The sequence below is a fragment of the Salvelinus alpinus genome, chromosome 34 (assembly GCF_045679555.1).
Source record: "Salvelinus alpinus chromosome 34, SLU_Salpinus.1, whole genome shotgun sequence".
Classification (NCBI taxonomy): domain Eukaryota; kingdom Metazoa; phylum Chordata; class Actinopteri; order Salmoniformes; family Salmonidae; genus Salvelinus; species Salvelinus alpinus.
The window spans coordinates 10,281,457-10,306,202 of record NC_092119.1 but is presented as its reverse complement, the minus strand read 5'-3'; the positions used below and the strand labels follow the sequence as shown (position 1 = coordinate 10,306,202).

At 42.4% G+C, this 24,746-nt stretch overlaps 1 protein-coding gene across 2 annotated transcripts in view; it reads right to left on the bottom strand.

The window, feature by feature from the left end:
* LOC139563439 (neurexin-3a-like) overlaps window positions 1-24,746 on the bottom strand; it is a 650,445-nt gene that overhangs the window by 153,800 nt on the left and 471,899 nt on the right. For both annotated transcript variants that reach the window (XM_071382111.1, XM_071382110.1), the window contains one exon: window positions 19,616-19,797. In XM_071382111.1, coding sequence (XP_071238212.1) covers window positions 19,616-19,797 — 182 coding nt within the window. The remainder of the gene's footprint in view (window positions 1-19,615; window positions 19,798-24,746) is intronic.

Sequence of the window (24,746 nt, the reverse complement as noted above, 5' to 3'; positions counted from 1 at the left end):
AACAAGTCAATGACACAGTAGAAAAAATAAAGTATATATACAGTGTGAGCAAAAGGCATGAGGAGGTAGGCAATCAATAGGCCATAGTAGCGAAGAATTACAATTTAGCAGATTAACACTGGAGTGATAAATGAGCAGTTGATGATGTGCAAGTAGAGATACTGGTGTGCAAAAGAACAGAAAAGTAAATAAAAACAGTATGGGGATGAGGAAGGTAGAGTGGTTGGACTATTTACAGATGGGCTATGTACAGCTGCAGCGATCGGTTAGCTGCTCAGATAGCTGATGTTTAAAGTTGGTGAGGGAAATATAAGTCTCCAGCTTCAGCAATTTTTGCAATTCGTTCCAATCACTGGCAGCAGAGAACTGGAAGGAAAGGCGGCCAGATCAGGTGTTGGCTTTGGGGATGATCAGTGAGATATACCTGCTGGATCGTGTGCTACGGGTGGGTGTTGTTATCGTGACCAGTGAGCTGAGATAAGGCGGAGCTTTACCTAGCATAGACTTATAGATGACCTGGAGCCAGTGGGTCTGGTGACGAATATGTAGCGAGGGCCAGCCAAATAAAGCATACAGGTCGCAATGGTGGGTGGTATAAGGTGATTTGGTAACAAAACGGATGGCACTGTGATAGACTGCATCCAGTCTGCTGAGTAGAGTATTGGAAGCTATTTTGTAGATGACATCGCCGAAGTCGAGGATCGGTAGGTAGTCAGTTTTTCTAGGGTAAGTTTGGCGGCATGACTGAAGGAGGCTTTGTTGCGAAATAGAAAGCCGATTCTAGATTTGATTTTGGATTGGAGATGTTTAATGTGAGTCTGGAAGGAGAGTTTACAGTCTAGCCAGACACCTAGGTATGTATAGTTGTCCACATATTCTAGGTCAGAACTGTCCAGGGTGGTGATGCTAGTCGGGCGGGCGGGTGCGGGCAGCGAACGGTTGAAAAGCATGCATTTGGTTTTACTAGCATTTAAGAGCCGTTGGAGGCCATGGAAGGAGAGTTGTATGGCATTGAAGCTCGTTTAAAGGTTAGTTAGCACAGTTTCCAAGGAAAGGCCAGAAGTATACAGAATGGTGTCGTCTGCGTAGAGGTGGATCAGGGAATCACACGCAGCAAGAGCAACATCATTGATATATAAAGAGAAAAGAGTTGGCCCAAGCATTGAACCCTGTGGTACCACCATAGAGACTGCCAGAGTTCCGGACAACAGGCCCTCCGATTTTACACATTGAACTCTGTCTGCAAAGTAGTTGGTGAACCAGGTGAGGCAGTCATTAGAGAAACCAAGGCTATTGAGTCTGCCGATAAGAATACGGTGATAGACAGAGTCGAAAGCCTTAGCCAGGTCGATGAAGACGGCTGCACAGTACTGTCTTTTATCGATGGCGGTTATGATATCGTTTAGTACATTGAGCGTGGCTGAGGTGCACCTGTGACCGGCTCGGAAACCGGATTGCACAGCGGAGAAGATACGGTGGGATTTGCGTATAGTGAGTCCGACAGATCAGAGGCAGTAGGGATGACCAGGGATGTTGATAAGTGTGCAAATTGGACCATTTTCTGTCCTGCTAAGCATTCAACATGTAACAAGTAGTTTTGGGTGTCAGGGAAAATGTATGGAGGAAAAAGTACATCATTTTCTTAAGGAATGTAGTGAAGTAAAAGTAAAACTTGTCAAAAATAGAAAAGTAAAGTAAAGTAAAGATACTCCAAAAAACTACTGAAGTAGTGCTTTAAAGTATTTTTACAGCACTGAGTACATCTTACATCCATCTGCTGTATTCAGTCAAATGAAAGACAATGTGCTGTCTTGTTGTCCTGCTTGATTCATGCAGATGTACCTTTAATTACTACCATTAGGGGAATGAATCAGCTCAACCATAATAACACAACTCATTAAAACTTTTCTCACTTTCTGTCCATAAATACCTTCCAAGGGAAAGTTATAGCTCAGTCATGTCTGCCTTTGAACCTCCACTACCTAAGGAGTGAGCTGTTTGGCAAGTGTCTTACTTGTAGCTAATCTGTTTTAAACCTAGTATTCTCCTAGCACCACCAGTTGGATGAAAACAACAGTCAATATCAGCTAGGTGGTTTCATAATGAAGTCAGATGTTTTCTTTGGAGTGTCTACCGTCTAGCTTTCACAATCCCAACATGGAGGAGTAAGAAAAGCTGTACTTATAATGGCAGCACAGGTCATTTTGCTACCTCCTCAAATGCTACTGCCAGCCAAAAGCAGTGGGAGAGTGGTGGGGGTCCGTGGCATATTGATGTGTCTGCAGAGGAGGTTTTCTCCTGATTGTAAATCAACGGGCCAAGTGTACTTATGCTCCCAGCTGATTAGAAGCGATCAACACTATAGATTTCCTGTTCTCTCTGTTATCTCTCCGTCTTATAGGATTTCATTGGGGCACGTTGTGTGGTGACAGATACTAGTATCTGGGCCGATGGGCTGAGCGATTTGGGATTTTGGAGGTTGGTTCGGTTTCGGTTAGATTATTGAAAATATAATCATTGTTTTCGATTTTGGTTTCAATTATTTTCTTAAACATTAAATGCACTATGAATTATGCTGGTTGAATTCTGTAACAACACAGAATAAAACAATAAATAAAAGTCCCACGATGGTAGTGACTGTCCATTACTGCTTTTCACTTACTAACCATCATGTATTCACATTACTTTACTTTAATAAAATAAAATATTTCAGTTGTTTATATTACTTTATTATTTAATTGCAAGTCATCATCTCATCTCTATAGAGCTGCTGCCTATGCTGTCTGACAAAATCAATATTTTAGTAATTCTTCAAAGTAAATAAGGCATACTTTTACAAATGCTGAATACCAGTGATCAATCACTTAGATCATGTAAAGCAACTGCTCTATCCATCCCAATTGTGCATTCTTCTCTCTTTTAAGTAGCTGGCATAAAAGATACACAGACCGGAAAAGTAGGAGTGCAATGGATTATGTTCATTGTAGTCAATTACCACATTTTCTGCGTTAAACTATGTAGAATATTGGCCTGTTGGAAACTACAACTCCCTACTACATCTCACAGTTCTGGCTTGATCTGATTTATCCCTACAGAAACTGTGCAATGTGCACATTGATCTCACAGAAAAATAATTCATGAAATGTTATTCAATAATTGAACAGAAGTAGGTCAATTAGTTGTTTAAAAAATGAAAAAGAACAGACATTTTGGTTAATAGCTCAGCACTAGTGGGCTGTTTATAAATGGTGTGTGTGTGATGTCGATACGTGGAGAACTACCTGATAACGAGTCTTAATTCACACAGATTGGACTCAATTTGCACAGATACCACCATTTAAAAGTCTAGCCTAGTCTCATTTAACCACAGTTAACTACAGTGATGTCTATTTCAGGTTCGCTATACAATCAAACAGATGCTATAAACCACGGCCATGGATTTCGCTTATCAAAAACAAAATAGAACGGAAGGACATAAATGCTGCAGAAAAATTGCTGAAAATAATTGTTGTTAAGAGATCCACTTACAGCCAGATTGGATATGTTGCCTGACCACACATGAAAAAAAGAAAAACGCTCTCACTTCTGCGAGATGCAATTTGTAGATGCATTTAGTTTGTCTGTAATTATACGCTACGCAGCATGCTGTGCAGCAGTAGGGAGGAAGTGAAGACATTTGTCGTTAATGACTAGAGAGCATTTCCCTGCGAACAAATATGCAACTCGGTACAGGGAGCTCCTCCATTAGCAGATTACAGAAGAGAGAGAGAGAGAGAGAGAGAGAGAGAGAGAGAGCGAGAGAGAGAGAGAGAGAGAGAGAGAGAGAGAGAGAGAGAGAGAGAGAGAGAGAGAGAGAGAGAGAGAGAGAGAGAGAGAGAGAGACGGAGAGGGAGAGACGGAGAGGGAGAGACGGAGAGGGAGAGAGACAGAGAGACAGAGAGACAGAGAGACAGAGAGACAGAGAGACAGAGAGACAGAGACAAAAAAGCATTCAAAAAAGTTATTCATCTTCAAACTTTCTCCAATTCATTTGTTTGTATTTTATTAGAAGAACAGGAAGAGGTAAAGAACATGGAGAATGTAGGAATGAATTAGCTGAGCTGGTGAATCTTTCGCCACACCCTGTGTTCACCCAGAAGAGAGAGAGAGAGAGAGAGAGAGGGAAAGAGAGAGGGAGAGAGGGAGAGAGAGAGAGAGAGAGGGGGGGGGGAGAAAGAAAGAAGGAGAAAGAGAGAGAGAGAGAGAGAGAGAGAGAGAGAGAGAGAGAGAGAGAGAGAGAGAGAGAGAGAGAGAGAGAGAGAGAGAGAGAGAGAGAGAGAGAGAGAGAGAGAGAGAGAAAGAGAAAGAGATGGAGAGGGGGTTGTGTTGTTGTCCTCCGGTGGCTAGCTAGCTAAAGTTGGCCCTTTCCTAAATTAGCCACTGACGGAGATACGGATTGGACTTGTGGTTTTATAGACAATATGAAAGAGAGGAGGATGGCATTGCCGTTTCTCAACAAGTAGGGTGAGTCAACATGCTTTTCTACACACACACACACACACACACACACACACACACACACACACACACACACACACACACACACACACACACACACACACACACACACACAGAAATCAGTACCATGGACGGCCAAGTTAATATCCGACATCTGTAGATGAAGAGACTTGAATCTTGAAACTTTGGATGCGTCTCAAATAGCATCTTATACCCTACGTAGCGCACTACTTTTGTCAAAAGTACATAGAAGTAGTTCCCTACATAGGTTATAAGCTGCCATTTGGAATGGAACAATGCACCTAAGAATTTCTTTGGCCTAAGAAGCACATCGGTTCCACTTGGCTTTGGCCTGAACATGGCCCAGGTGGTACTGTTGGTTCTGATAGAAACATACTCTGAACATGGCCCAGGTGGTACTGTTGGTTCTGATAGAAACATACTCAGAACATGGCCCAGGTGGTACTGTTTGTTCTGATAGAAACATACTCTGAACATGGCCCAGGTGGTACTGTTGGTTCTGATAGAAACATACTCAGAACATGGCCCAGGTGGTACTGTTGGTTCTGATAGAAACATACTCAGAACATGGCCCAGGTGGTACTGTTGGTTCTGATAGAAACATACTCAGAACATGGCCCAGGTGGTACTGTTGGTTCTGATAGAAACATACTCTGAACATGGCCCAGGTGGTACTGTTGGTTCTGATAGAAACATACTCTGAACATGGCCCAGGTGGTACTGTTGGTTCTGATAGAAACATACTCAGAACATGGCCCAGGTGGTACTGTTGGTTCTGATAGAAACGTACTCAGAACATGGCCCAGGTGGTACTGTTGGTTCTGATAGAAACGTACTCAGAACATGGCCCAGGTGGTACTGTTGGTTCTGATAGAAACGTACTCTGAACATGGCCAAGGTGGTACTGTTGGTTCTGATAGAAACGTACTCAGAACATGGCCCAGGTGGTACTGTTGGTTCTGATAGAAACGTACTCTGAACATGGCCCAGGTGGTACTGTTGGTTCTGATAGAAACGTACTCAGAACATGGCCCAGGTGGTACTGTTGGTTCTGATAGAAACGTACTCAGAACATGGCCCAGGTGGTACTGTTGGTTCTGATAGAAACGTACTCAGAACATGGCCCAGGTGGTACTGTTGGTTCTGATAGAAACGTACTCAGAACATGGCCCAGGTGGTACTGTTGGTTCTGATAGAAACGTACTCAGAACATGGCCCAGGTGGTACTGTTGGTTCTGCTAAGTTTAGGAAGCAAGGGGACTCCTGATCATAACTCTCGTTGGATGAATCAATACAAGCAGCACACTGCACTCCAAATTGCAGATCTGGATGTCGACAAAACAGGTTTCTCAGATCTTACGTATTTGCGTTTATAACTTTCAAAAGCCCTAGTCAATAAATTAAGGAATTGTGTAGCAATATATATTCTGTTTGCTTAAGGACTCAACAGTTAACATTTTTGTAGGTTTGGCAACTTTTCCCAGATAAACAGCAGCCTGTTTAGAAAATCAATGACTGCCAGAGGTGGAGCACCTTTGATGCCCAATGAAGATGAATAAATGCAGTGATTTTGATTCCTCTAATTCTTCCATCCAGGTTGCTATTTGGGCGGGCGACATCTGCAACGTGTTTGAAGGACGTCGGACGTGACATTTGCCCAGCCTCAGGGGCCGGCTTGTCCACAACGAGGTAGACCTTCGCCCCCTTGCTCTCCACAAAGGTCATAGGACGGACGTTTATCGGTGAAAATGACTCGTCCTGAGTCCACCCGAGGGGAACCGATGGCGGTGAACCTGCTAACGGCAGGGACAATTTGCTGTTTCACCTCTCCACTCTCTACCTCCCTCCCCCTCCCTCCTCTCCACCTCTTTCCCTCCTCTCTACCTCTCCCTCCCCTGCTCTCCACCTCTTTCCCTCCTCTCTACCTCTCTCTCCCTCCCTCCCCTGCTCTCTTCCCTCCTCTCCACCTCTTTCCCTCCTCTCTACCTCTCTCTCCCTCCCTCCCCTGCTCTCTTCCCTCCTCTCCACCTCTTTCTCTCCTCTCTACCTCTCTCTCCCTCCCTCCCCTGCTCTCTTCCCTCCTCTCCACCTCTTTCCCTCCTCTCTACCTCTGTCTCCCTCCCTCCCCTGCTCTCTTCCCTCCTCTTGCTGCTCTCTGTATCAGCTCTCTCTGTTCTCTCTTCTAGCCAAAGTCAGTATGTCAGGGCTGTAGAGGACGAGATTCCAGTTTCTTGCATATGTTCCAGAATAAAACACGACAAATATTTTGATGTAGAATAATCTCACCTTGTTTAAAGACCAAGTACCATTAAAATACTGTATATGTTTTCGTATATAGATTTCATATACTGTCGTTTAAACAACTCATGATTACAGTTTTTCTTGATTGCATGATCACATTCGTCCAAACAGAATTCAACTTTTTCAAATAACCCACAGAACCAAACTGAAACGCGTTGGCCAAAAGACACATTCATTTAGAAAAACGCATTAAGCCTCTCAAAACATGAAATACATGAAATACAACATCAACTACCTCCATCAATACATACAACTTATCTAATGAAAAAGTAATTTCAATCAATCGTTACACAATGGCCCAATAAATACTGACTACAACTATCAATATACCCTAACATGGTTAACCCCTCTTGTATATGTCTGTGCCATTTGTTGATACTATAATTATAGTATGCACCATAAAAGGCAAGTAAACATATTATAACAGCATGGGCTGAATTCTTTTTATTCTTTAATTGATTTTTACCAAAAGATGACAAATGAAGAAAGAATGTCACTCAAGATCATGACTATCCAGAAGCAAAAGGTTTATTAGACATTTTTCCTTTTGATCTGAAAGCTGAACTCTCTTCCTCTTCCTCTTCCTCTTCCTCACCTTTGTTCTTGCCCCTCGGCCTCTTACTTGGTCTATTCTCGGCAACAGCAACTCAGAGGTGATCTCTTTTATGCATGAATTGAACTGATTTGCTGATTGAACAATTGAACAATTGTGAAAATAAGTTTTGCACACGTGCAGAAGAAGTTCACCTTCATGGGAGTAATTTGTATCAGCTGTGACCAAATGTTTTAGTTTTTTTGGTCATGATTTACACAACTGAGTTTTGCTGTCTTTTGTAGAGAGTTGTGTAAAAATGTGCGTAGCATTTGTATCGTGTGTGAAAGCAATGAGAAATGACTTACAGTTTTACACAAAATAATACTGTAGTGCTCATTAGGTTATGATGGAGATCAAGTGGACCCCAGTTTCATTAAAAGTGTCTTAGCAACTGAGAAAAACTATAACTCTCCGATCAAACTGTTTTATAGACTCTTAGAAAAAAAGTGCTATCTAGAATCTTAAAGGGTTCTTCGGCTGCCCCCATAGGAGAACGCTTTGAAGAACCCTTTATGGTTGCAGGTAGAACCCTTTTGGTTCCAGGTAGAACCCTTTCTACAGAGGCTTCTACATGGAACCTAAAAGGGTTCTCCTATGGAGACAGCCGAAGAACCATTTTAGAACCCTTTTTTCTAAGATTGTACGTCTTTGTTACTTCAACAATATGTTGCTAATAAGCTATTATACTGTTGTTCAATGTAGTTTCCCCCATATAAAACAAAGCCAAGCTTGAATTAACCCCTATAATGATACACTAGTGTCTTAATTCCCCTAACTGCAGTTTTGTGCTCCAGATTTTAGCTGAATTAGCAGGGGCATGGTTCATCCGCCCTTCCCCAGGAAAGAGGTTCCAATTTAGGGTGCGGTGGAGCGAAGAGGGGGGGGCATGTATGGCCAGGTGTGGTGCCATTGCTTTGACCGCTCGTTAAGCCCTGAGGACCAGACTCAAAAGCCCCAATAAAACAAGTGGATAGATGGACAGGAAAGAGAGTTATGGAGAGACAGATAAAGAGATAGAGAAATGTTGTGTGAGTGGTGTGTTTGTCTATCTGTGAGAGAAATTGAGAGAGACAGAGAGAGAAAGAGAGAGGAGAGAGAGAGAGAGAGAGAGAGAGAGAGAGAGAGAGAGAGAGAGAGAGGCAGAGAGAGAAAGAGAGAGAGAGGGCAGAGACAGAAAGAGAAAGAGAGAGAGAGAGAGGAGAGAGAGAGAGAGAGAGGCAGAGAGAGAGAGAGAGAGAGGGGAGAGAGAGAGAGAGAGGGGAGAGAGAGAGAGAGAGAGAGAGAGAGAGAGAGAGAGAGAGAGAGAGAGAGAGAGAGAGAGAGAGAGAGAGAGAGAGAGAGAGAGAGAGAGAGAGAGAAAGAGAGAGAGAGGAGAGAGAGAGAGAGAGACCAACGATAGAGGACGAATCTGTTCCATCCATCCCCTTACTGTGAGTGGAGGCATGGAGGCAGCCAGCCATACAGGACAAGGTCACTAATTTATGAATAAATCCAATTAGTTGGAACATATTAATTCACCATCATTGATAAAAGCACTTTGAACAGAGAGGAAAAATTGTAAATGCATTTGACCAATTTAACGGCTTTTCTAAAGGCAATGAACAATTAGTTAGAGAAACACTTTATAAAACACAGCAATTTCTATTCAAATCAATCAGTGCAATTCTTTACACATTTAGGAGTAATATATGAATGCATTCATTAATAGTTTATAATTAAGAAAGAAATAGAACACATATGAGTAGTGTTACTGGCTATGATGTCATATTTTATTGAGAAATAGAGAGATGGGAGAAATAGAGAGATGGAGAGAGAGAGAGAGAGATGGAGAGAGAGAGAGAGATGGAGAGAGAGAGAGAGAGAGAGAGAGAGAGAGAGAGAGAGAGAGAGAGACGGAGAGAGATGGAGACAAAGAGACAGAGACAGAGACAGAGACAGAGACAGAGACAGAGAGAGAGAGACAGAGAGAGAGAGAGAGAGAGAGAGAGAGAGAGAGAGAGAGAGAGAGAGAGAGAGAGAGAGAGAGAGAGAGAGAGAGAGACAAGGTAGGGGTGGTATACAGAAGATAGCCCTATTTGGAAAAAGACCAAGTTCATATTATGGCAAGAACAGCTCAAATAAGCAAAGAGAAATGACAGTCCATCATTACTTTAAGACATGAAGGTCAGTCAATCTGGTAAATTTCAAGAACTTTGAAAGTGCAGTCGCAATAACCATCAAGAGCTATGATGAAACTGACTCTCATGAGGACCGCCACAAGAAAGGAAGACGCAGAGTTACCTCTGCTGCAGAGGATAAGTTCATTGGAGTTACCAGCCTCAGAAATTGCAGCCCAAATAAAGACTTCACACAGAACTACTTCAAGACTGTTGGAAAAGCATTCCAGGTGAAGCTGGTGGAGAGAATGCCAAGAGTGTGCAAAGCTGTCATCAAGGTACAGCAGGCTATATTTTGATTTGTTTAACACTTTTTTGCTTACTAAATAATTCCATATGTGTTATTATATCGTTTTGACGTCTTCACTATTATCCTACAATGTAGAGCATTGTGAAAATAAAGAAACAGCCTTGACAGAGTAGGCTGGTACTGTACTTGATCAAATACAAATCTTAGAATCAACTATTAAAGACTACCAGAACATACTGGATTCTCCAATTACATTGAATGAACTACAGGACAAAATACAAACCCTCCAACCAAAAAAGGACTGTGGTGTTGATGGTATCCTTAATGAAATGATAAAATATACAGAACAAAAATTAAAATATAGCTTTACTAAAACTCTTTAAATATCATATTTAGCTCTGGCATGTTCCCCAATATTGAAAACCAAGGACTGATCACCCCAAGCCACAACAGTGGAGACACATTTGACCCTAATGAGAAGGGATACGCGTCAACAGCAACTTCAGGAAAATCGTCTGCATTATCATTAACAGCAGACTCGTACATTTCCTCAGTGAAAACAATGTACTGATCAAACGTCAAATTGGCTTATTACCAAATTACCGTACGACAGACCACATATTCACCCTGCACACCCTAATTGAGAAACATACAAAACCAAAACAAAGGCAAAGTTTTCTCTTTTCTGTAACGATTTTCCTTCTCTTCAGACGAGGAGTATGAAGGATCGGACCAATACGCAGCGTGGTAAGTATCCATGATAGTTTAATCAAACTGAACACTCCAAAATACAAAAATAACAAAGTGAATGATAACGAAAACCGAAACAGTCCTGAAATGTGAAACAAACACTAACACAGGAAACAATCACCCACAACACACAATGGAAAACAGGCTACCTAAATATGGCTACCAATCAGAGACAACGATAAACAGCTGCCTCTGATTGGGAACCACACCAGGCCAAACACATAGAAAAACAACAACCTAGAAAAAAGAACATAGACTTCCCACCCTAACTCACGCCCTGACCAAACTAAAATAGAGACACAAAAACGGAACTAAGGTCAGGACGTGACACATACTTTGTTGATTTCAAAAAAGCATTTGACTCAATTTGGCATGAGGATCTTTTATACAAGTTGATGGAAAGTGGTGTTGGGGGAAAAACATACGACATTATAAAATCCATGTACAGTGGCTTGCGAAAGTATTCACGCCACATGGCATTTTTCCTATTTTGTTGCTTTACAACCTGGAATTAAAATATATTTTTGTATAATTTGATTTACACAACATGCCTACGACTTTGAAGATGCAAAATATGTTTTATTGTGAAACAAACAAGAAATAAGATAAAAAGAAAGAAAAAAACTTGAACGTGCATAACTATTCACCCCCCAAGGTCAACACTTTGTAGAGCCACCTTTTGCAGCATTTACAGCTGCAAGTCTCTTGGGGCATGTCTCTATAAACTTGGCACATCTAGCCACTGGGATTTTTGCCCATTCTTCAAGGCAAAACTGTTCCAGCTCCTTCAAGTTGGATGGGTTCCGCTGGCATACAGCAATCTTTAAGTCATACCACAGATTCTCAATTGGATTGAGGTCTGGGCTTTGACTAGGCCATTCCAAGACATTTCAATTTTTCCCCTTAAACCACTTGAGTGATGCATTAGCAGTATGGGTCATTGTCTTGCTGGAAAGTGAACCTCCATCCCAGTCTCAAATCTCTGGAAGACTGAAACAGGTTTCCCTCAAGAATTTCCTTGTATTTAGCGCCATCCATCATTCCTTCAATTCTGACCTGTTTCCCAGTCCCTGCCAATTATAAACATCCCCACAGCATGATGCTTCCACCCCCATGCTTCACTGTGGGGATGGTGTTCTCAGGGTGAGGAGAGGTGTTGGATTTGTGACAGACAACGTTTTCCTTGATGGCCAAAAAGCTACATTTTAGCCTGATCTGACTGACCAGAGAAACTTCTTCCATATGTTTGGGGAGTCTCCCACAAGCCTTTTGGTGAATACCAAATGTGTTTACTTTTTTCTGGCCACTCTTCCATAGAGCCCAGCTCTGTGGAGTGTACAGCTTAAAGTGGTCCTATGGACAGATACTCCAATCTCCGCTGTGGAGCTTTGCAACTCCTTTAGGGTTATCTTTGGTCTCTCTGTTGCCTCTCTGATTAATGCCCTCCTTGCCTGGTCCGTGAGTTTTGGTGGGCAGCCTTCTCTAGGCAGGTTTGTTGTGGTGCCATATTCTATCAATTTTTTTACTAATGGATTTAATGGTGTCCGTGGGATGTTCAAAGTTTGGGATATTTTTTATAACCCAACCCTGATCTGTACTTCTCCACAACTTTGTCCCTGACCTGTTTGGAGAGCTCCTTGGTCTTCATGGTGCTGCTTGCTTGGTGGTGCCCCTTGCTTAGTGGTGTTGTAGACTCTGGGTGCCTTTCAGAACAGGTGTATGTATATATGCTGAGATTATGTTACAGATCATGTGACACTTAGATTGTGTCACTTATTTTTTTCAATTTATCAACCAAAAAATGTCACATCCATTACATCCATTACATGAAACTCAAATTAAAATACATTTAAATGACAGGTTGTAATGCATCAAAATAGGAAAAACACCAAGGGTGATGAATACTTTTGCAAGACACTGTACGTGCTTTCATTTCATACCATTTATTTTCTAGGGATTGAACGTTAGGTAGCAGAACAGAAGGCAAGAGCAGATTAGCCACTCGTCACCTGATCCTCACAAGGCATCCTGATCTCTTTCCGTGAAACCTACGTTTCCTTTTCCAGCGAATCACGGGGATCTGGGCCTGGTCGGGTGTCCATAATATATCCCTCACGTCCGACTCATTGACGAAGAACTCCTCATCCAATTTGAGGTGAATAATCCCAGTTCTGATGTCCAGAAGCTCTTTTCGGTCATGAGAGACGGTAGCAGCAACATTATGTACAAAACAAGTTACAAACAATGTGAAAAAACTAAAAAAATAGTATGATTGGTTAAGAGCCGACAAGACGGCAGCCCTCCCTTGGATTTTTTGCATTTCACTTCACCAATTTGGACAATTTTGTGTATGTTCATTATATGAAGTCCAAATAAAAAATCTATTTAAATTACAGGTTGAAATGCAACAAAATTGGAAAAACACCAAGTGGGATGAATACTTTTGCAAGGCACAGTACATAAACAAAAAGTGTGCAGTTAAAATTGGCAAAAAACAAACACATTTCTTTCCACAGGGCCGTGAGGTGAGACAGGGATGCAGCTTAAGCCCCACCCTCTTCAACATATATATCAACACATTTTCGAGAGCACTAGAACTGTCTGCAGCGCCTCACCCTACTAGAATCTAAATTAAAATGTCAACTGTTTGTTGACTATCTGGCGCTTCAGTCCCCTATCAAGGAGAATCTACAGCAGCACCTAGATCTTCTGCACAGATTCTGTCAGACCTAGGCCATGACAGTAAATCTCATTCAGACAAAAACAATTGTGTTCTAAGAAAGGTCCAGTTGCCAAGACCACAAATACAAATTCCATTTAGACACTGTTGCTCTAGAGAACACAAAAAATGATACATACTTCGGCCTAAAAATCATGGCCACAGGTAACTTCCACAAAGCTGTGAACGATCTGAGAGACAAGGCAAGAAGGGCTTCTATGCCTTTAAAAGGAACATAACATGTGACAAACCAATTAGGATCTGGCTAAAAATACTTGAATCAGCTATAGAACCCATTTCCCTTTATGGTTGTGAGGACTGTGGTCCGCTCACCAACCAATAATTAAAAAAATGAGACAACAGCATATTAAGAATCTGCATGCAGAATTCTGCAAACATATCCTAAGTGTACAATGTAAAACACCAAATAATGCATGCACAAAGAATTAGGCCGATACCTGCTAATTATCAAAATCCAGAAAAGAGCCTGTAAATTCTACAACCTCCTAAAATGAAGCGATTCCCACTCCTTCCATAACAAAGCCATCACCTACAGAGAGATGCACCTGGAGAAGAGTCCCCTAAGCAAGCTTGTCCTGGGTCTCTGTTCACAAACACAAACAGACTCCACAGAGCCCCAGGACAGCAACAGCAACATAATTAGACCCAACCAAATGATGAGAAAACATAAAGATAATTACCTGACACATCGGAAAGAATTAACAAAAAAACTGAGCAAACTAGAATGCTATTTGGCCCTAAACAAAGAAGAAACAGTGGCAGAATATCTGACCACCGTGACTGACCCAAAATGAAGGAAAGCTTTGACTATGTACAGACTCAGTGAGCATAGCCTTACTATTGAGAGAGGCCGCCGTAGGCAGACCTGTCTCTCAAGAGAAGACCGGCTATGTGCAGACTGCCCACAAAATGAAGTGGAAACTGAGCTGCACTTCCTAACCTCCTGCCAAAAGTATGACCATATTAGAGACACATATTTCCCTCAGATTACACAGACACACAAAGAATTTCAAAACGAATCCAATCTTGATAAACTCCCCTATCTGTTGGGTGGAAAACCACAGTGTGCAGTCACAGCAGCAAGATGTGTGACCTGTTGCCACAAGAAAAGAGACACCAGTGGAGCGCCAACACCATAGTAAATACAACCTTTATTTAACGGTATTTATTTTCCTTAATGTACTTTAACTATTTGCACATAATATGACATTAGAAATGTCATTATTCCTTTGGAGTGTAATGTTTACTGTTCATATTTTTTTTCTTTTCACTTTTGTTTATTATCTTTGGCATATTTCCCATGCCAGTAAAGCAACATATGTATGAACATATATATATGGCAGAGAGAGAGAGAGAGAGAGAGAGAGAGAGAGAAAGAGAGACAGACAGAGAGACAGACAGACAGAGAGAAAGAGAAAGAGAGAGAGAGAGAAAGAGAGACAGACAGAGAGACAGACAGAGAGAAAGAGAAAGAGAGAGAGAGAGAGAGAGAGAGAGAGAGAGAGAGAGAGAGAGAGAGAGAGAGAGAGAGAGAGAGAGAGAGAGAGAGAGAGAGAGAGAGAGAGAGAGAGAGAGAGAGAGAGAGAGAGAGAGAGAGAGATTTAAATACCCTTAGGGAAGCTCTCTAACAGACAACCCAACTATACAGTACATACTAGTGCTCCACGTAAAGGCAGAAAGGCAGAACGGTAGAAAGGCAGAACGGTGGAAAGGCAGAATGAAGGAAAGGCAGAATGGTAGAAAGGCAGAATGGTAGAAAGGCAGAACAGTAGAAAGGCAGAACGGTGGAAAGGCAGAATGGTAGAAAGGCAGAATGGTAGAAAGGCAGAACGGTAGAAAGGCAGAACAGTAGAAAGGCAGGAAGACAGAAAGGCAGAACGGTAGAAAGGCAGAACGGTGGAAAGGCAGAACGGTGGAAAGGCAGAACGGTAGAAAGGCAGAACGGTGGAAAGGCAGAACGGTGGAAAGGCAGAACGGTAGAAAGGCAGAACAGTAGAAAGGCAGAATGGTAGAAAGGCAGAACAGTAGAAAGGCAGAACGGTGGAAAGGCAGAATGGTAGAAAGGCAGAATGGTAGAAAGGCAGAACGGTAGAAAGGCAGAACAGTAGAAAGGCAGGAAGACAGAAAGGCAGAACGGTAGAAAGGCAGAACGGTGGAAAGGCAGAACGGTGGAAAGGCAGAACGGTAGAAATGCAGAACCGTGGAAAGGCAGAACGGTGGAAAGGCAGAACGGTAGAAAGGCAGAACAGTAGAAAGGCAGAACGGTAGAAAGGCAGAACGGTAGAAAGGCAGAACAGTAGAAAGGCAGAACGGTAGAAGGGCAGAACGGTAGAAAGGCAGAACGGTAGAAAGGCAGAACGGTAGAAAGGCAGAACAGTAGAAAGGCAGAACAGTAGAAAGGCAGAACGGTGGAAAGGCAGAATGGTAGAAAGGCAGAACGGTAGAAAGGCAGAACGGTGGAAAGGCAGAATGGTAGAAAGGCAGAACGGTGGAAAGGCAGAATGGTAGAAAGGCAGAACAGTAGAAAGGCAGAACGGTGGAAAGGCAGAATGGTAGAAAGGCAGAACGGTAGAAAGGCAGAACAGTAGAAAGGCAGGAAGACAGAAAGGCAGAACAGTAGAAAGGCAGAACGGTAGAAAGGCAGAACGGTGGAAAGGCAGAACGGTGGAAAGGCAGAACGGTAGAAAGGCAGAACGGTGGAAAGGCAGAACGGTGGAAAGGCAGAATGGTAGAAAGGCAGAACAGTAGAAAGGCAGAACGGTGGAAAGGCAGAATGGTAGAAAGGCAGAACGGTAGAAAGGCAGAACAGTAGAAAGGCAGAACGGTGGAAAGGCAGAATGGTAGAAAGGCAGAATGGTAGAAAGGCAGAACAGTAGAAAGGCAGAACGGTGGAAAGGCAGAACAGTAGTAAGGCAGAACGGTAGAAAGGCAGAACGGTGGAAAGGCAGAATGGTAGAAAGGCAGAATGGTAGAAAGGCAGAACAGTAGAAAGGCAGAACAGTAGTAAGGCAGAACGGTGGAAAGGCAGAATGGTAGAAAGGCAGGAAGACAGAAAGGCAGAACGGTAGAAAGGCAGAATGGTAGAAAAGCAGAATGGTAGAAAGGCAGAATGGTAGAAAGGCAGAATGGTAGAAAGGCAGGAAGACAGAAAGGCAGAACGGTAGAAAGGCAGAACGGTAGAAAGGCAGAACGGTGGAAAAGCAGAATGAAGGAAAGGCAAAATGGTAGATAGGCAAAATGGTAGAAAGGCAGGAAGACAGAAAGGCAGAACGGTAGAAAGGCAGAACGGTGGAAAAGCAGAATGAAGGAAAGGCAAAATGGTAGAAAGGCAAAATGGTAGAAAGGCAGGAAGACAGAAAGGCAAAATGGTAGAAAGGCAGAATCAAGGAAAGGCAGAACGGTAGAAAGGCAAAATGGTAGAAAGGCAAAATGGTAGAAAGGCAGAATCAAGGAAAGGCAGAACGGTAGAAAGGCAGAATGGTAGAAAGGCAGAATGAAGGAAAGGCAGAATGGTTGAAAGGCAGAATGAAGGAAAGGCAAAATGGTAGAAAGGCAAAATGGTAGAAAGGCAGAACGGTGGAAAGGCAGAATGGTAGAAAGGCAAAATGGTAGAAAGGCAGAATGGTAGAAAGGCAGAATGGTAGAAAGGCAGAATGGTAGAAAGGCAGAATGGTAGAAAGGCAGAATGGTAGAAAGGCAGAATGGTAGAAAGGCAGAATGGTAGAAAAGCAGAATGGTAGAAAGGCAGAATGGTAGAAAGGCAGAATGGTAGAAAGGCAGGAAGACAGAAAGGCAGAACGGTGGAAAGGCAGGAAGACAGAAAGGCAGGAAGACAGAAAGGCAGCACTATGGATTCTGACAGTTGATGAGTATATCTGAGGGCCAAAAGCTACAAAGAATAAAACAATAAATCTCTCAGGGATTCAACTGACGACAGTATGGAAACTCACAGCTTCATTATTCATAGGGCGAGATAAAACAGAGAGAATGTGTGTGTGTGTGTGTTTTTGTTTAACTATCCTCACAAGTCCTCACAAGGACAGTAAAACAAGGAAAACTCTGACAAGTGGGGACATTTTGCCCGTCCCCAGTAGGAAAAATGCTGTTTTAGGGTTAGAATAAAGGATATGGTTAAGGGTTACATTTAGGGTTGAGAGTTAGGGTTAGGGGTTACATTTAGGGTTGAGAGTTAGGGTTAGGGTTAGGGGTTACATTTAGGGTTGAGAGTTAGGGTTAGGGGTTAGATGTAGGGTTGAGAGTTAGGGTTAGGGGTTAGATGTAGGGTTGAGAGTTAGGGTTATGGTTAGGGGTTACATTTATGGTTGAGAGTTAGGGTTAGGGGTTACATTTAGGGTTGAGAGTTAGGGTTAGGGGTTACATTTAGGGTTGAGAGTTAGGGTTAGGGTTAGGGGTTACATTTAGGGTTGAGAGTTAGGGTTAGGGGTTACATTTAGGGTTGAGAGTTAGGGTTAGGTATAGTTTTAGTTTTAGGGGTTTGGGGTTATGGTTAAGTTAAGGGTTAAGGTCAGATGTAGGGTCCGATTGCATTTCCTAAGGCTTCCACTAGATGTCAACAGTCTTTAGAACCTTGTTTCAGGCTTCTACTTTGAAGGGGGGGCGAATAAGAGCTGTTTGAACAAGGGGTCTGGTAGAAAGCCATTTGTTTAGTCACGTGTGCGGCCGTGAGCACAAGCTCTGTGCCTTTTCATTTCTAAAGACAAAGGAATTGTCCGGTTGGAATATTATTGAAGATTTATGATGAAAACATCCTAAAGATTGATTCTATACATCGTTTGACATGTTTCTACGAACTGTAATGGAACTGTTTTGACTTTTTGTCTGGACTAAGTACCTGCGCCTTGTGAATTTGGATTTGTGAACTAAACGCGCGAACAAAAAGGAGGTATTTGGACATAAATGATAGACTTCATCGAACAAAACAAACATTTACTGGGGAGCTGGGATGCCTGGGAATGCATTCCGATGAAGATCATCAAAGGTAAGTTAATATTTATAATGTTATTTCTGACTTGTGTTGACTCCACAACATGGCGGGTATATGTATGGCTTGTTTTGGTGGCTGAGCGCTGTACTCAGATTATTCCATGGTGTGCTTTCGCTGTAAAGCTTTTTTTAAATCTGACACAGCGGTGAGAAGTATATCTTTAATTCCATGCATAACACATGTATTTTCATCAACATTTATGATGACTATTTCTGTAAATTGATGTGGCTCTCTGCAAAATCAACGGATGCTTTGGAAGCAAAACATTACTGAACGTAATGTGCCAATGTAAACTGAGATTCTTTGGGTATAAATATGAACTTAATCGAACAAAACATATATATATTGTGTAACATGAAGTCCTATGAGTGCCATCTGATGAAGATCATCAAAGGTTAGTGATAAATTTTATCTCTATTTCTGCTTTTTGTGACTCCTCTCTTTGGCTGGAAAATTGGCTGTGTTTTTTGTGACTAGGCACTGACCTAACATAATCACATGGTATGCTTTCGTCTTTTTGAAATCGCCTTTTTGAAATCGAACACTGTGGTGGGATTAACAACAAGTTCATCTTTAAACTGGTGTATAATACTTGTATGTTTGAGGAATTTTAATTATGAGATTTCTGTTGTTTTGAATTTGGCGCCCTGCACTTTCACTGGCTGTTGTCAAATCGATCCCGTTAACGGGATATCAGCCGTAAGAAGTTGTATCACTGATCCCATCTCATCATGCTAGATCTGCGTCAATCTCCCCAGAAGAATCTTTATGTCTTGGCAATGACTCCAAACACACACATGAACATTTTGCTATGTTGCACATACATGTACAGAGTATTCTGAAAGTATTCAGGACCCTTGAGAGAGTAGGACAGAGATTGAGAGGAGGACAGAGATAGAGAGAAAGGAGGACAGAGGGAGAGAGAGGGGGACGTGGAAAGAGAGAGGAGGACAGCGAGAGAGACAGAGAGGAAGACAGAGAGAGAGAGACAGAGAGTGAGAGAGATAGAGAGGAGGACAGAGAGAGAGACAGAGGAAGACAGAGAGAGAGAGAGAGAGAGAGAGAGTGTGTGAGAGAGAGAGAGAGAGAGAGAGAGAGGAGGACAGTTAGAAAGGAGGACAAAGGGAGTAGAGAGAGAGAGGATGAAAAAGAGAGAGGAGGACAGAGAAAGAGGAGGACAGAAACAGAGACAGAGAAAAGAGAGGTAAAAAAGAGATCTAGAACGAGAGATAGAACAACAGATAAAGAAAAGGACATATCAAAATAACAAGGAACAAAGCAAGAGAATAGTGTAACTTACGATGTGGAGCATGAGATAGTCTCCAAGACCCGGAGCGCTGTCTATCCGGACCAGGATGCCGTCCTTTAGGGAGGTACTGAACCCCACGGTCAGCCTGTCTGTACGCGTGCTGGGCCTCTCGTTGGCTGGCCACTTGAACGTGATGAGGCCTCCTCCTTTCCCAAAGATATAGGTGGTCCCAGCTGAGGAGAAATAGGAGAGAGAGAGAGAGAGAGAGAGAGAGAGAGAGAGAGAGAGAGAGAGAGAGAGAGAGAGAGAGAGAGAGAGAGAGAGAGAGAGAGAGAGAGAGAGAGAGAGAGAGAGAGAGAGAGAGAGAAAGAAAAGATGAGCTGAAAGACTTACACCAGATGGGGATGATTCCAAGCAAAGTAAAAGTCGGATAATGTTAAGCCCACCAAACTATTTTATTGGAATATGGTGTTGATTATTGGTGTTTTGTTATGTGTTATTCTGTTGTTGTTATTTTGTTGTTCTGTTGTAGTTCTGTTGTAGTTCTGTTGTAGTTATGTTGTTATTCTGTTGTTGTTATGTTGTTGTTCTGTTGTAGTTCTGTTGTAGTTCTGTTGTTGTTCTGTTGTAGTTATGTTGTCATTCTGTTGTTGTTCTGTTGTTGTTCTGTTGATATTCTGTTGTTGTTCTGTTGTTGTTCTGTTGTCATTCTGTTGTTGTTCTGTTGTTATTCTGTTGTTGTTCTGTTGTAGTTCTGTTGTTATTCTGTTGTTATTCTGTTGTTATTCTGTGTGTTTGCCTTGTCTGTGTTGTTCTGTGTTTGTGTAAAGAAACGAAAATTACGATTCCCATAATGTTTGTTGAAGAGATATTATTTGCAAGCAAACACACTAGCACTGCCTTCAAAATGTTATCCTCAAGTTTCGGGGGCCAAGTAGGCCAAAGACTTTGAAAACAAATCTGTTTTTATTTTCTACAGTAAGTCGTCTAGAGAAGCCTCACCTGTCCCAAGTTGCACAAGAGGTTTTTGAACAACTGCTGTTTTCACCTGGGTCAGAAAAGTCATCATTCAACAGCTGATTTGCTTTATCCCAGCCTCCATGGGAAATACTGTGACCTATACAAGTTAAATATAACTCCCTCCAAAATGGATTAGCTATACAAATGAATTCTCCAGTTCACATGTTTTATAGCTGAGAAGATCGCAGGAGGACGTCTTTTGAAAATCAAAGCCGTACTCCTCCGAAAAACACACAGGCAAACTCCATTTCTGTCGTTTTAGAGAAGTTAAATATTCATTTAAAAATGACTAAATGCAATTAGAAAAAAACAAAGATCAATTTATAAAAAAGAACCTAGTAAATACTTATATTTTGAAATGTATTTAATTAAAAATACATGTATAATGTATTTTAAAATACAGAAATACATTTGCAAAGTAGCCCGGCCCAAACAGCAACAACATTCTCAGTAGTGTGTACAGAGACGGTCTACTTTCTATGGCTCTGATAGCTTAGTTGAATGCACTAACTGTAAGTCACTCTGGGAAGTACTTTAGAATTAAAGTATTTGTTACAGAATACTGTACAGCCCAGAGCAACACACATGACTAAATACACCGTAGTATTTAAGTACATACACACCACAAATATTGCAAATACATGTAACAGGTATACTACCAATCTCTGCATACATGCATGTGTGTGTGGTTAACCCAACTGGCTCTACCTCTTCCTCTCTAGTTGTGTGTTTGGGGGAACTTGTGACCCTCAGTGGGACCAACACCCGGACAACCTGTCTCTCTCCACTCACCCTCTGGTAAACCTTTATATCACATTTACACTCATGACCCAGCATTTGCACTTCAGAAAGGAATGCAGGGTAGAAGCTATGCAGGGTACAGATAGGACTGCAGGGTATAAACTATGCAGGGTACAGATCAGACTGCAGGGTATAAACTATGCAGGGTACAGATAGGACTGCAGGGTATAAACTATGCAGGGTACAGATCAGACTGCAGGGTATGAACTATGCAGGGTACAGATAGGACTGCAGGGTATAACATATGCAGGGTACAGATAGGACTGCAGGGTATGAACTATGCAGGGTACAGATAGGACTGCAGGGTATGAACTATGCAGGGTACAGATAGGACTGCAGGGTATGAACTATGCAGGGTACAGATAGGACTGCAGCGTATGAACTATGCAGGGTACAGATAGGACTGCAGGGTGTAAACTACGCAGGGTACAGATAGGACTGCAGCGTATGAACTATGCAGGGTACAGATCAGACTGCAGCGTATGAACTATGCAGGGTACAGATAGGACTGCAGGGTATAAACTATGCAGGGTACAGATAGGACTGCAGGCTGTAAACTACGCAGGGTACAGATACGATTTACAAAGTATCAATGCATCAGAATGCACAGCAAAATGCATAACCCTAGATTGGAGTTTCAAGTAGATCACTGCTAACTTCTCAATGTCCATCATAATCCCAAATGCTCCTTCAAGACACCGTCGATGGTCTTATTATATTTCTGATGGTTAAAGAAGCAACATGAGGCGTAGCCCAGTTCTTCTCTTCCCATTGGGAAATTTGGTTGCCCTGTGATACTGAATAATGTATGCGGTCATTACTCAGCAAATTAATAAAGATCCCTTTGGCTTGGGGAGTGCCCTTGCAGCCTTGTTCAGAGGCACTTCAGAGGGATAACAGAAAACAATTGACATTTCCGGCTGCAAAAGAAGAAAGAGAAACCGTTTGATGAAATCAAGATGTTAATCTTTGAGACATGGAGGTAACCAAATATGGTCCGTATTTGATGGCATGAGTAGTTTGATAAAAACAATATGGTGTAATATTCTTCTCTCAAGCACAAGGTGACTGCTTCATTTCAGATCAGCGTGTGTAAGGTGCAGTTTTAATAGCACAGAGACAGAGAGACAGAGAGACATAGAGACAGAGAGACAGAGAGACAGAGAGACAGAGAGACAGAGAGACAGAGAGACAGAGAGACAGAGAGAGAGAGAGAGAGAGAGAGAGAGAGAGAGAGAGAGAGAGAGAGAGAGAGAGAGAGAGAGAGAGAGAGAGAGAGAGAGAGAGAGAGAGAGAGAGAGAGAGAGAGAGAGAGAAAAAACAGGTCATGAAATAATAAAAAGGCTGTTGCCTCTACCCCAAACCAACACTGCCCTAAGACAAAACAACACTGCCCTAAGACAAAACAACACTGCCCTAAGACAATTCAGCACGGCCCTAAGACAACTCAACACTTCCCTAAGCCAACACAGGACCACCCTAAGACACCACAACACCACCCTAAGACAACACAGCACGGCCCTAAGACAACACAGCATGGCCCTAAGACAACACAGCACAACCCTAAGCCAACACAGCACCACCCTAAGACACCACAACACCACCCTAAGACACCACAGCACGGCCCTAAGACACCACAACAAGACAACACAGCACGGCCCTAAGACAACACAGCACAACCCTAAGACAACACAGCATGGCCCTAAGACAACACAGCACAACCCTAAGACAACACAGCACGGCCCTAAGACAACACAGCACAACCCTAAGACAAAACAGCACGGCCCTAAGACAAAACAGCACTGCCCTAAGACAACACAGCACTGCCCTAAGACAACACAGCACTGCCCTAAGACAACACAGCACGGCCCTAAGACAAAACAACACTGCCCTAAGACAACACAGCACGGCCCTAAGACAACACAGCACGGCCCTAAGACAAAACAGCACTGCCCTAAGACAACACAGCACGGCCCTAAGACAAAACAGCACGGCCCTAAGACAACACAGCACGGCCCTAAGACAACACTTAAAGCCCTATTCAGACGGGATACATTTCACAGCTCAGGTAATGTAATTATGTGCACGAGCACAAATCACCACATCCATAACTTTAGTCCCGTCTGAATCTGCCATGTCAGTCATTTTGACTAGCAAGGTTATTATATCCCAGCCCCAAAAACCTACTGTTTTTCCGCAAACTCCAAGGTCCTCTGATAATATCGAGTGAGAATCGTCACCCCTGTGTTTTGAGGGACAGAGTTTAACAGGTGCTGCACCCAGATTGGTTAAGAACATTGGAACAAATTGATGCTTAAAACAACGTGCTATGCAGGTACCCTACAGATGAACGATTTGTTTTGTCAAATAACCTAGTGCCATACTTCTCTTTTAAAAGATGAAGTGGACGATTCTGAGCCAATGAATTGATACATTTGCCAAATCCGTCTGGTAAGTTAATGTCTGCAGGTTACAGTCCATTCTTCTTATTGTTATGCATTATTATTATTATTATTATTATTATTATTATTATTATTATTTTGACTTTCTCCAAACTGAAGGCCATTAGCCCAATATTAGGCAATCCCTAGACATTTGAAATATCTTCACGACCTAGAAGAGCCTCAAGGCTTCCGTCATAACGGTCAATTGTGAATAAGGAAAACAATTATTAGAGGCAGTGTGGTACAACTGATCCCGTCCGAATCATCCACTGGAAAAACGGACATGCTGGGGTAAGAATTACATAACTGACGTTCTATAGTAACAATAGTCCCGTGTGAATAGAGCCTAAGACAACAGAGCAAGGCCATTTCACATCCTGCTAGCCTGCAGAAGTGCATGATGGGATTGGCCTGAGCCCAGGCCCTGACGGTGATGGTTTTGCCAGCACTTGTGTGTATGTATATGTATATTATATGTATATGTATGTGTGTGTGTATGTGTGTGTGTGTGTGTGTGTGTGTGTGTGTGTGTGTGTGTGTGTGTGTGTGTGTGTGTGTGTGTGTGTGTGTGTGTGTGTGTGTGTGTGTGTGTGTGTGTGTGTGTGTGTGTGTGTGTGTGTGTGTGTGTGTGTGTGTGTGTGAAATAACTGGGGTGACACGCTATACCCAATCTTCTCTCATCTAGTAGGCTTGTTAGGAGGAAGTCTGTTTTTAGGAGAATATTGTCAATGACAGATTTCTGAAAAACAACTGATGTCAGACAATAAACTGAATCATCTGAAAGTGTGACTGTACTCCAATAATCTGTCTAAGAACGGGTTTGGAGATGTCTGAATGTGTGACTGTACTCCGATAATCTGTCTAAGAACGGGTTTGGAGATGTCTGAAAGTGTGACTGTACTCCAATAATCTGTCTA